The 14,022-nt window shown below is 40.3% G+C and overlaps 1 protein-coding gene across 1 annotated transcript in view; it reads right to left on the minus strand.

Moving 5' to 3' along the window:
* The window catches only part of F5 (coagulation factor V), a 75,869-nt gene that overhangs the window by 19,081 nt on the left and 42,766 nt on the right, over positions 1 to 14,022 (minus strand). The window contains exons 12-14 of the mRNA XM_008525550.2: positions 13,536 to 13,748; positions 9,215 to 12,092; positions 6,264 to 6,429 (exon numbers count right to left, since the gene is read on the minus strand). Coding sequence (XP_008523772.2) covers positions 6,264 to 6,429; positions 9,215 to 12,092; positions 13,536 to 13,748 — 3,257 coding nt within the window. The remainder of the gene's footprint in view (positions 1 to 6,263; positions 6,430 to 9,214; positions 12,093 to 13,535; positions 13,749 to 14,022) is intronic.

Consider the following 14,022-nt stretch of genomic DNA (forward strand, 5'->3'; position numbering starts at 1 on the left):
TGGCAGGGAAAGTGTGCAGGTGAGGGAGGTGCCCCATTTCCACCCAGCACTCCAGCCCCAGGATCGCCTGGACCATGGCCCAGAGAGCTTGGTGGCAGCAGCCAGGAAAGTGCACAGGTGAGGAGAGGTGCCCTATCCCCGCCCAGTACTCCAGCCCCAGAATCATCTGGAGCATGGTGTGATGAGCTTGGCAGTGGCAGCAGGGAAAGGGAAAGTGCACAGTCCTGCAATCGCCCAGAGTTGCATCCAGAGAGACAAGCAGGGGCTGGAGGAGGCACTGGGAAAGGAAAGTATCCCTCCCCCTGCCCAGTGCTCCAGATCTGCCATTGATCAGTCACTCAGAGAAAAAGCAGTCAGTGGCTGGAGCTGAGGAGCCCCTGCTTGTGCCAGGCCCAGAAACACAGTGCCTGATCCCCACCCAGTGGTGGTACATGGCAGCTGCGACCAGATAAGAGCACCATGAGGAAGCAAAAATCCACTCCATAAAGCAGTATGAGTAGGTATATTAAACCTCCAGACCAGAAGGAAAATGACAAGTACCCAGAAACCAACCCTGAAGGCACAGAAATCCATAACCTAAATGACAAAGAATTCAAAACAACCATCATAAAAAAACTCAATGAGTTACAAGAAAACACAGAAAGACAAATTAACAACTTCAGGAGCTTTGTCACAAAGGAAGTTGAAACCATAAAGAAGAACCAATTAGAATTGTTGGAGATGAAAACCACAATGGATGAAATAAAGAAAATTCTGGATTCCCTAAACAACAGAGCTGACAATACGGTGGACAAAATCAGCCAGTTAGAGGATAGTACTACAGAAATCCTTCAGAGAGAGGAGAAGAGAGAACTAAGACTAAAAAGAAATGAAGAATCTCTCAAAGGAATATCTGACTCAATCAGGAAATGCAACATAAGGATTATAGATATTCAAGACGGGGAAGAGAAGAATGGAGCAGAAAGCTTTTCAAAGAAATAATAGCTGAGAACTTCCCAAACCTTGGGAGGGAGCTGGAAATCCATGTGAAAGAGGCCTCCAGATCTCCTAACTTTGTCAATGTAAAAAGAGCCACTCCAAGGCATATAGTAGTGAAACTTGCAAAAGTGAAGGACAAAGAAAATATACTAAGGGCAGCAAGGTAGAAAAAAATAACTTACAAAGGAATCCCAATGAGGCTTTCAGCAGATTTCTCAGCAGAAAACTTACAGGCTAGGAGAGAGTGGAATGGTATATTCAAAATCCTGAAAGACAAAAACTTTCAGCCAAGAATACTCTATCCAGTGAAAATCTCCTTCAGATATGACGGAGAAATAAAAACTTTCCCAGATAAACAAAAGCTGAGGGAGTTGATTGCCACAAGACCTCCTCCCCCTACACACACACACAAGAAATCCTCAAGAAGGCCCTCGTACCTGAAAAAAAAAAAAATAGGAAAGGGGCTACAAAGTCCTGAGCAAGGAGATGAATAGGTAGGAAATAATCAGAAAATGGCAGCTCTCTATCAGATTAGATTAGTAAACACTTAACTTTAACATCAAGGATAAATAAAAAGAAAACACCAAAACAAAAATGATCTCATAATTTTAACCACAAACTGACAATATAAGATGGAAAAAGATATGACAAAAATAGCTTAGAAGGGAAAGAGGACAGGGATGGAATCAGTATAGTCTAAGGAAATAAGAGGCTATTGGACAATGGACTATCTCAGTTACAAGATTTTGTATATGAACCTAAGGGTAACCACTAAACAAATAATTAGAACAGAGACATTTATGATAAACAAGTAGAAAATGAAGAAAACCAACAGAGAAAACTACCTAATCAAATTGGTAGTCCGAAATACATGGGATGAGAAACAAAGGAAATGCAGAAGAACTAGGAAACGTGTGATAAGATGGCAGTATTAAGCCCTCATATATCAATAATCACTCTAAATGTAAATGGATCGAATTTCCCAATCAAAAGGCAGAGAGTGGCAGGATGGATTAAAGAACAAGACCCAACAATATGCTGCCTCCAGGAAACACATTTCAGCTCTAGAGACAAACATAGGCTCAGAGTAAAGGGATGGAAGACAATACTCCAAGCTAATGTCAAACAAAAGAAAGCAAATGTTGCCATACTTATATCACACAAAGTAGACTTCAAGATAAAACTGGTAAAGAGAGACATAGAGGGACAGTGTATAATGAAAAAAAGGACTCTCCACTAAGAAGACAACACTTATAAACATGTATGCACCCAACAAAGGAGCACCAAAGTACATAAAGCAACTATTAACAAACCTAAAAGGAGATATCAACGACAACACGGTAATAGTAGGGAACCTCAACACCCCACTTACATCAGTGGATAGACCATCCAGGCAAAAAGTCAACAAGGAGATAGTGTATTTAAATAAAAAACTAGACCAGATGAACTTAATAGATAGATAGTTAGATAGATATAGAACACTCCATCCAAAAACAGCAGAATATACATTCTTCTCAAATGCACATGGAACATTCTCAAGGATAGACCATAAATTGGTAAACAAGGCTAACCTCAATAAATTTAAGAAGATTAAAATCATATCTACTATCTTTTCTGACCATAATGCCATGAAACTAGAAATCAACTACAAGCAAAAAACTGAAAAAGGAACAAAAATGTGGAGACTAAACAATATGCTACTGAACAACCAGTGGGTCATTGAAGAAATAAAGAGAGAAATAAAAAGTATATTTGGAGACAAACGAGAACAAAAACACACCATACCAACTCTTACGGGATGCAGCAAAAGCAGTCCTAAAAGAGAAATTTATAGCAATACAAGCCCACATTAACAAACAAGAAAAAACTCAAACAATCTTAAACTACACCTAACAGAATTAGAAAAAGAAGAGCAAACAAAGCCCAAACCCAGCAGGTGGGAAATAATAAAAATTAGAGCATAAATAAGTGAAATTGAAACAAAAAAGAGTATAGAAAGGATCAATGAAAGAAGGAGCTAGTTCTTTGAGAGGATAAACAAAATTGACAAACCCGTAGCCAGACTCACTAAGAAAAAAAGAGAGAAGACTCAAGTAAATTAAATTAGAAATGAAAGAGGAGAAATTACAACAGATACCACAGAAATGCAAAAGATTACAAGAGAATATTATGAAAAACTACACACCAACAAACTGGACAATCTAGAAGAAACAGATAAATTTTTAGACTCTTACAACCTCCCAAAACCGAATCAAAAAGAAATACAGTATCTGAATAGACCAATCATAAGTAAAGAGATTTAAACAGTAATCAGAAACCTCTCCCAAAATAAAAGTCCAGTACCAGATGGCTTCTCGGGAGAATTCTACCAAACATTCAAAGACAATTTATTACCTATTATTCTCAAACTATTCCAAAAAATTGAGGATGATGGAAATATTCCTAACACATTTTATGAGGCCAGCATCACTCTGATCCCCAAACCAGACAAGGACAACACAAAGAAGGAAAATTACAGGCCAATGTTGCTGACGAACATAGATGCAAAAATCCTCAATAAAATTTTGGCAAACAGAATACAGCAATACATTAAAAAGATCATATACCATGATCAAGTGGGATTCATACCAGGGACATGGGATGGTTCAACATCTGCAAATCAGTCAATATAATATGCCATTTTAACAAAAGGAGGAACAAAAACCACATGATCATCTCCATAGATGCAGAGAAAGCATTTGACAAGATCCAACAACCATTCACGATAAAAATTCTCAATAAAATGGGTGTGGAAGGAAAATACCTCAACATAATAAAGGCCATATATGACAAACCTACTGTCAACATCATATTTAATGGGGAAAAACTGAAAGGCATCCTGCTGAGAATAGGAACAAGACAAGGGTGCCCACTCTCACCACTCTCATTCAACATAGTACTAGAGGTTTTGGCCAGAGAAATTAGGCAGGAAAAAGAAATAAAAGGAATCCAAATAGGTACTGAAGAAGTGAAACTCTTGCTCTTTGCAGATGACATGATTTTATATACAGAAAACCCTAAATAATCCACTGGAAAACTATTAGAAATAATCAAAAACTACAGCAAAGTTGTGGGATACAAATCAATGTACAAAAATCAGTGGCACTTCTATACTCTGATAACAAACTAACAGAACAAGAACTCAAGGATACAACCCGATTTACAATTGCAACAAAAAGAATAAAATATCTAGGAGTAAGTTGAACCAAGGAGGTGAAAGACCTATACAAGGAAAACTATAAGACATTACTGAAAGAAATCGATAGTGACATAAAGAAATGGAAAGATATTCCATGTACATGGATTGGAAGAATAAACATAGTTAAAATGTTAAAGGAATCTACAGCTTCAATCTAATCCCAATCAGAATCCCAATGACATTCTTCACAGAAATAGAACAAAGAACCTTAAAATTCATATGGGGCAACAAAAGACCCTGAATAGCCAAAGCAATCCTGAGAAACAGGAAAAAAACTGGTGGCATCACAGTCCCTGACTTGAAAACATATTACAAAGCTATAGTAATCAAAACAGCATGGTACTGGTACAAAAACAGGCACACAGATCAATGGAACAGAATTGAAAGCCCAGAAACAAAACCACACATATACATACAGCTAATTTTCGACACAGGAGCCAAGAACATACAGTGGAGAAAGGAAAGCCTCTCAATGGTGCTGTGAAAACGGGACAGCCACATGGAAAAGAATGAAAGCAGATCATTATCTTACACCATACATAAAAGTAGACTCAAATGGATCAAAGACTTGAAGGTAAGACCTGAAACCATAAAACTTCTGGAAGAAAATATAGGCAGTGCATTCTTTGACATCAACCTTAAAAGGGTCTTTACAAATAACGATGTCCACTCAGACAAGGGAAACAAAAGAAAAAATAAACAAGTGGGAGTTCATCAGACTAAAAAGCTTCTGGAAGGCAAAGGAAACCAAGATCAAAATGAAAAAACAACCTACCAACTGGGAGAAAATATTTGCAAATCATATAGCCGATAAGGGGTTAATCTCCCTAATATATAAAGAGCTCACTCAACTGAACTACAAAAAAACCCAACACAATCAAAAAGCGGGCAGAAGAATAGACATTTTTCCAAAGAAGATATACAGATGGCCAATTAGGCACATGAAAAGATGCTCAATATCACTAATCATCAGGGAGATGCAAATCAAAACTACGCTTAGATATCATCTTACACCTGTTAGAATGGCTATAATCACCAAGACAAAAAATAATAAATATTAGAGAGGTTGTGGAGAAAAGGGAACCCTCATCCACTGCTGGTGGGAATGCAAACTGGTGCAGCCACTTGGAAAACAGTATGGAGATTTCTCAAAAAATTAAAAATAGAATTACCACATGACCCAGCTATGCCACTACCGAGTATTTATCCAAAGAACTTGAAATCAACAATACAAAGAGATTTATGCACCCTTATGTTCATTGCAGCATTATTCACAATAGACCAAGATGTGGAAGCAACCCAAGTGCCCATTGACTGATGACTGGGATAAAGAAGATGTGGTATATATATATATGGCTCAGCCATAAAGAAAGACATAATCATCCCATTCGCAGCCGCGTGGATGGACCTCGAGGGCATCGTGTTAAGTGAAATAAGCCAGACAGAGAAAGACAAACACCATATGATTTCACTTATATGTGGAATATAAACAAACTTATGGACAAAGAGAACAATTTAGTGGTTACCAGGGGGAATGGAAGGGGGAAGGAGGACACGAGGGGTGCAGGGGCACATTTATTTGGTGTTTGACAAATATTAATGTACAACTGAAATTTCACGTTATAAATTGTTTAGACCACAATAAAAATAATTTTTTTAAAAAACAATGCAACGTAAAAAATAAAAGTCTGGAGACAAAAAGTATGTAAACAAAGTGTGAATTGGGTTAGATGGGAATGCCTGGGAGGAGCAATTCGGTTGAATGTTAAGGAGAGATTGGGGGAATTAAAGAAAGTTTCTCACGGGAAATGGAATTGGCCCTTATAGAATGAACAGGAGCTCAACAGAGGGAGAAATAAAATTATGAGATCATTCTTCTGAAGATTTTCAAATTACTTGGCAAGCAGTCTTTGAAAACAAATGTAATTATTTGTTAATTTTGGAAGATCAATCACCTATAGCTTTCTTGCCACCTTCACCTTTACAACCCTCCAGGGCTTGTGGAAATTCCTCTGATGATCTTAGCAATACTCAAAAGATGACTTACCTGGATAACATCATCCACTTCAGCTCTAATAACAGGACCAAGAATGCCAAGATGCTCTTCATACTCTCCTTGAGGATCACGTTTGCTAAAAGTGCTATCAAGGTACTTTCGAAAAACTACTTTCTTGTATATAGTGTCCTCTGGAACATCATCATCATCCATTTCACTGAAATTATAATAATAGTATTTGTTTAAAAGAATAAATTAAAGATCATTCAAAGAACTTAGGAAATTATCTCTGTTTCTGAATATAGTATCTAGCATAGAAAAGATATTTAATAAATATTTGATGAGCAAATGAATGAAAATATAAATGTCTAAAAACATAAGCCATATCCTTCAGCTCCCAGCTCCCAGCTCACATACCATTTCTTAGGTAAGTTCTCCTATGATCCTTTAGACTAGATCAAATCTTTCTATATCATCCCTTATATTCCTGTAGTATTACCATAGTATATATAGTAAATTCCTATAGCATTCTTATAGTATTTCTGTAGCATATATAGTAAACTATATATCATTTATTTGTGAGATTATCTATTACTATCTGACTCTGCCACTAGAATGAAAGCCCATGACGTCAGGGACTAGTTTGCTCATAATTTTATTTCCAGTGCCTTGCAAGTTATCTGGCACATACTAGGCACTCAAGAAATATTGGCTTAATTCACTAATGAGTAAACAAATATAATCATATACTAATGTGGCAGATTTTAATATCAAAAGCAGACAAAGCCATGCAATGGGGCAGTGTCAGGACTTGGGGCTGTCAGGTGAGAATGGTCAGCTGACTTAGAAGGCCACACCTGTGAAGGCCACTGGATGGATGGGTGTTTCATACTCTGAAAGTAGCCACTCTTCTCACATTTGCTTTTGCTAAATCCCATTATTCATCATGTAGTTCACTAGCTCAGTCTGGGGCCAGAGCACATCAAATTTTCTTACTGACTCTTAAATTTCCCAAGCCTACGGAAACAGGACAAAAGCTCATCCATTAATCTCATAATATTTGTTATACACCATGAGCCATCAACATAGAATCCCATCCTGCCTCTTTCTAGTCTTTCCATGCTACTAACTTTATCCTTCCAGACTCTAAGCATAGCATACAGTCTCACAGAACACATAGGATGAGGAAAACAAATTTAGCTGCCATAAAAGTGTGCTGCATATCTGGAATGGGATACAAGATTTCGAAGGAGGTGGTTTATCCCTTTTCACTCTGGAAAGGCCCTAAATCTTATACCCTCAGGGCCTTGCTTAGCAATCCCCAGATAAACTAGTTATTCTCGGATAGTAACGGGTACTACGTTTAAACAGGAAGTCATGGGAGAAAGTGTTTTAATCTAACAAAGTTCTAATATGGAAATGTCAGGCATCAGATTAATGAAATAATTTCTATAAGTTACATTATGCATTGTGTTTCCTTACTCTAATTACACTTTGGTTTTTAATTTATTAGTGTAACAGTTAGCTTTTCTAAAAGCCATAGACTATATTTAGACAGTTAAGCATGGTCACCATGCTATGTCCCTGAGAATTTGTAGTTGACTAAGCCTTGCTGCTTGTCCCTCTCTTTCTTCTTTCTCCATATTGTCATCACAGAATACAGAGTCCAGCCTAATATGGCTTTCCATCCTTAAACAAAATTGAACTGAATATTATCTTTAAAAAATGTATATGGATCCCTTAGAAGCTCTCTGTTGTAAGTCAGGCCACTTACAAAATTACATCAACTCCTTCAACTCTATGGTTGAAGAGTGGCTGAAACCCTAAAATGTTATAGATGAAGAGGATTTTGGGGGGCCATTTGGCATAACTCTTTCATTTAAAGAATGAAAGTAACAAGGCCCAGGAAAGCAACTGACGTATTCCAGTAAACTAGAAGCTTTTGAAGGGTTTCTCAGAATTCTTCCCATGGACTACAAAGCCTAGTGGCATCTGGTCTCTGCAGAGCTGCCAAATACTTTCTGATCACCCGCCCTCTTCCTGAGCTCCAGGCCATCAGCTTCAGGGCTTCCTCCTTCTGCAGGGCCTTGATCATGCTGTTCTCTCTGTCAAGAATGCTCTCCCCTCTCCACCTCCTGCCTAAGTCACTCCTATTCATCTTTGGATCTCAGTTCTGATGCCACTTCTTCAGAGTCAGATTTCCCAATTCTCATATCACTATATGTCTACCTTTCCTTCTTGGTCTTTATCATGGTTATATTTTACGCTTATTTATGTCAGTATTTGATTCATATCTACCTGTCCAACTAGACATAAGTTCCATAAGGGACTTATTTATAGTCCTTTTATAGTCTCAGCACTTAGCTCAATGCCTAGGAGAGAATGAGCACTAGTAGCTTCTATAAACTGAGTTAAAACTCAAGTTTAAGTTGAAATAAATCATTATCTAATGACTGCCTCAATTGAGGGCATAAACTTATTTTGTTTCTAAGCTAGTTTATATCCTTGGTCTCTGCTACTAGAATCTCATGGGATTTGAATTAAACCTCACCAAGATGTTATATATTCTACATTGAACAGTAAACAATTTAAAAACGTTTTGGTAAACAAGCAAATGCAAAAGGAGATTTCTACATCACGAATTTGGATTTGAAGCCAACTTCAGTGAAATCATATTGATTAGCAATTGGTTGGGCTCTGCATTGGAGCAAGAAGACTGGGTAGGAACATGTGTGGTGAGAGAAGAGAGGGAAGGGAGCTTATTTAACTATAGAAAATCATAGACTTCTTATAGTAATGGTTCTTATATTGTCCAGATGTCACCTAAAGTAGAGAAGACGATCTTGGAATTGACAAAGGGAAATGGTACAGGCCAAGTTGCAATAGGGGAACTAAACTATACCTAGTATGATTTACCCAGAATTAACTCCTTGGACTGTTGTAATTATTTTTTGTAGCAGTAGTGGGAAAATGAGAATATAAAAGGAGAACGCTGGCCAAACCTTTGTGCAAATTTTGCATAATCCCAGGATAGTTCTTCAGCAGCAATGTAATAATATTTTCTGTTTCCATTGTTGCTGCGGAGGTACCATGCTGCAATATTGTCAGGATTTCTGAAGGAGTTGATGTCTGTCCTAATATCAGTTTGGTAAGGGTCATTATAGGCCACGTAATTAACTTCAACATAATCTTCCTCACTGCTCTCTTCCTTCTGCCTTGGAATGATCTCAATGTAATCTCCATCATCTCCACTGAGGCCTACTACAACTGGTGCATTAAATTCCCTTGGCATAAAAGTGTTATTTAATGTAGAAGATGGTGGAGGAGACGGCATCTGACCGAGGTCTGGATAAGGGAAAATCTGATCAAATTCTGGAAGAGGCAATAACTGACTGGATTCAGAAGTGGAGGATGTCTGATCAAGATCTGGAGGAGGTGATATCTGCCTGAGATCAGGAGGAAGGGTTGTTTGACTGATATCTGGAGAGAGAGTTGCCTGGCTGAGGTCTGAAGAAAGGGGCATCTGATGGAGGTCTGGGGAACGGGTCATCTGGCTGAGTTCTGGAGAAAGGGGCATCTGACCAGGGTCTGGAGAAAGGGTCTCCTGGCTGAGTTCTGGAGAAAGGGGCATCTGACCAGGGTCTGGAGAAAGGGTCTCCTGGCTGAGTTCTGGAGAAAGGGGCATCTGACCAGGGTCTGGAGAAAGGGTCTCCTGGCTGAGGTCTGGAGAAAGGGGCATCTGACCAGGGTCTGGAGAAAGGGTCTCCTGGCTGAGTTCTGGAGAAAGGGGCATCTGACCAGGGTCTGGAGAAAGGGTCTCCTGGCTGAGGTCTGGAGAAAGGGGCATCTGACCAGGGTCTGGAGAAAGGGTCTCCTGGCTGAGTTCTGGAGAAAGGGGCATCTGACCAGGGTCTGGAGAAAGGGTCTCCTGGCTGAGGTCTGGAGAAAGGGGCATCTGACCAGGGTCTGGAGAAAGGGTCTCCTGGCTGAGGTCTGGAGAAAGGGGCATCTGACCAGGGTCTGGAGAAAGGGTCTCCTGGCTGAGGTCTGGAGAAAGGGGCATCTGACCAGGGTCTGGAGAAAGGGTCTCCTGGCTGAGTTCTGGAGAAAGGGGCATCTGACCAGGGTCTGGAGAAAGGGTCTCCTGGCTGAGTTCTGGAGAAAGGGGCATCTGACCAGGGTCTGGAGAAAGGGTCTCCTGGCTGAGTTCTGGAGAAAGGGGCATCTGACCAGGGTCTGGAGAAAGGGTCTCCTGGCTGAGTTCTGGGGAAAGGGCCATCTGACCAAGGTCTGGGGAAAGGCTTGTCTGACTAAGTTCTGAAGAGAAGGATGGTTCACTGAGATCTGGAGAGATGGTTGTCTGCCAGACTTCAAGTTCCAAGGAAGGGAATATTTTTCCAATGTCCATAGGAAAGGACTTGTTTCTTAGGTCATAGTTGAGCATCTGGCCAGGCTCTGGAGAAGACCTGTGACTGGGGTCTGTAGTGGAGTGCATCTGATCAGAGTCTCGAATTGAAAACATTTGATAGTGTTCCTCTTGGGGCACTGTCTGATAAAGATCTGGAGGGGGGCTTGTCTGACTGGTGTCATTTGAAGGATTCTGATTATGGTCAAGAAGTAAGGCTATCAGGCTAAGATTCATAGAGGAGAATGTCTGATTGAGGTCTGTGGGAAGAGATGTTTCATTGGACTTATGGACTAACAATGGATGATCAAGTCTCTTGTCTGAAAATGTGGTGTTAGCCTCTCCTCTTAGAGGGTGAAAGCTCCTTGGAGACTGAGGAACATGGTGTGCAAGCTTCTCTTCCTTTTTCTTCTTTCGTGTTTTAATTAAAAAAGGGCTTTTCTTCAATCCCCTGTTTCCTCCATCCTGTCTTACTTGTGGAGATTTATGTCTAATTCCAGAAAACTTTGGGTGGTCACCCTGCTTGTTTGTAAGAGGGATGCTTTCTCCCCAAGTTCCTAAGGCATTCTGGGGGCTGTTCAGCAGCTTATTAACAGCCAGGTCTTTATCAGCATCTTGGATTATTTCATAACTACCTTTCTCAGAAACCAAATGCCATTTCCCATTCAAAATCTTAGACGGATTCTTTTGTTTTAAAAGTAATAGATCACTGGGAAGGTCCTTCCTGGGCCCCATTCTGGAAGGAGAAGTGTTGCCTTGGCTTAAATGTCTCCCAGTTTTATGTGCTGGAAATTCCATCCGGGAGAACCTGTGCTTTACTACTTGGTCTCTTCCTGCCCTGAATCCCTTATGTTTATCATGTTCTTGACTTCTGAATCCTTCTGCATCAAGTGGGAGTAGGCTTATCCCTGTGACATCTGACTGTAGAGGATCCTCTATAGGGTCTTCAGAATAAGAGCTGGAATTCTCTGCTGTGGAAGGGTTGAGAACTAAGTTCTTATCTAAGCCAATGTGTCCCAGGAGGGTACCAGCTGTGGTGGCTTCTGGGTGAGAAATATTTTTCTGATGGTCTGCAAAGTTATTGGCAATGAGCCTGCTAATGTTACTTGGGGAAGAAGAATTTGAACCACCAGCTGTATCAGTACTTGGAGGAATGAATTCCGAGTTGTTCTCCAGAGCTAGGGCAGTAAGATTGAACTCATCTTCCTCCTGATTCAATGATGAATTTCTGAATGACCTAATTCCAAATAATGAAGCCAGTCTGTTCTGGTAGTCGTAGTCAGCATCAAACTCTTCATTGCTGTTTTCTGAAGAATCATGCATTTTCCTTGTAGTGATGGCTGTAGATTCTGGAGGTTGAAATATAAACTCATATGAGCCTTCACCATCATCCAGGATACACTTAACATCCCTAAATCTCAGCCTTAGGTTTTTGCTTCTTGGATTGGAATTCATGGTAGTTAACATCCAAGTTCCTGCAGAAGAGACACAGAGAGAACACAACGCTCTAAGTCCAGAAAAAGATATAAAAACTCCAGGATCCATTGTGGCAGATCATTTCCAAGGAACTTTAGCCAGGGATACTCAAGTGTGGTCTGTGAACCACTGCTGATCTGTGAACTGCTGATTACTGTTCCACAGTGATACAGGAGAGAAACTGAGGGTAAAGTGTTCAGGGAACTTTTAAGCAATCTGATCTTGCTGTGACCTCCAAGCATGCGATCAGTGCACTTATCTCATTTAACAGAATACAGACCCAAAGGATTGGTCAGTGGAGATTAGGGAGAAAAAAACTTTAAGCACAGAGAGTTTGAGAGTAACTATTTTAGAATGTGTTCAAAAAGGGATGAATCAAATTGACTTTAAATATCATAAACATCTTGTTAGCTGCACATCTTGTTTGAGAATTGGAGTTAGGGAGAAGATTATGAGGTTTACCCCCACAAATAAGCGACATTTAGATATTTCCAAGTAATAAATAATTCAGGTGGGCCCAGGGAAGTTTTGAATCTCTTTGAAATGGTATGGTTTTCTGGTACACTGACGATTTCCTGGGAAGTCTCCAGTAGTCACCACTTGTGGAGTGTCTACTGAGCACAAGGAACTTGACCCATACTGCAATTTATGATCAAAGCAACTCTGTAAGTGGTTGTTATTCTGCTTTTCAGATGAATAAACTGAGGTTCAGTGAGGTGGAGTAAGTTGTCCAAAGTTACACAAATAATGAGTGGCAGAGCAGGATCTGAGCCCAGATGTGATGAACTCCAAAGCCTGCCTGGTTTCCATGACATGTGCCGTCTCTGAGGCCAGCCTCTAAGGCACTGTATCTGATGATGACCAACCCTTGGGTGGGATGGCTGTCTTAAAAAACTGAAAGGGACGGGGCTGGCCCCGTGGCCGAGTGGTTAAGTCCGCGCGCTCTGCTGCAGGCGGCCCAGTGTTTCGTTGGTTCGAATCCTGGGCGCGGACATGGCACTGCTCATCAAACCACGCTGAGGCAGCGTCCCACATGGCACAACTAGAAGGACCCACAACGAAGAATGTACAACTATGTACTGGGGGGCTTTGGGGAGAAAAAGGGAAAAAAAAATCTTTAAAAAAAAAAACTGAAAGGGACATTTTGATCAAAGAAATGCTCTTTTGTGGCTGAATGCTCATGCTTCCTACATCAAAGTTATGCCTTATCTTTCTGCTGTTATGTGCTTTACTTCTCACTTAGCCCAGAGAAGAATAAATGGAACTCACATTAAAGGACTGGGTCTATTTAAGTCATTAATTTCCCAAAAAGAAATCATGAAAAGTATTGAAAGGGAATCCTGCAAGGCATCAGAAAGATAAACCCAGGAGGTCTCGTAATGTGGAAAGCTGCAGTGGACCTTTATAGACCAGAGATTCCTCTGAGTGACCCCGGCTCTTACCAACATTATCCATTGTGACGGTTACAGATTCACCACGCATGGGGAAGAGCGTCAAGGTGTCCTCATGCCTCTTTCCGTAGGTGAACGAGTGCCCAGTGAAGTGAATGGTCAAAATGTCATCCTGGGTTCCCACGCTGCAGAAGTGCCACTGGACAGTGTCATCAAAGCAGAATCCTAGTGTGGATATGCTCTCAGGCACATAGCCATTGATAGCTGAGAAAGTAAAATCTATTAGAACACCAGGCTTAAGCCAACAAAAGGCCATGTGTCTAATTAGACTTAAATGTCCCGATGTTAATTTGGTTGCGTCAAAGCTGTGATTATCTGAGATAAGCTTTACCAGGTCTGACATGTGACTAGAGGATCAAACTCAGACTTCCCAAATGAGAGCTTATTTTCGTAAGTTAGCCAAGGGAGAAATGTCAGAATAAAGACAAGGCCCTTCATTCACGTTGATTTACTCATTCGTCAAGTGTATATAAAATAG

Source organism: Equus przewalskii, chromosome 23 (assembly GCF_037783145.1).
Source record: "Equus przewalskii isolate Varuska chromosome 23, EquPr2, whole genome shotgun sequence".
Taxonomy (NCBI): domain Eukaryota; kingdom Metazoa; phylum Chordata; class Mammalia; order Perissodactyla; family Equidae; genus Equus; species Equus przewalskii.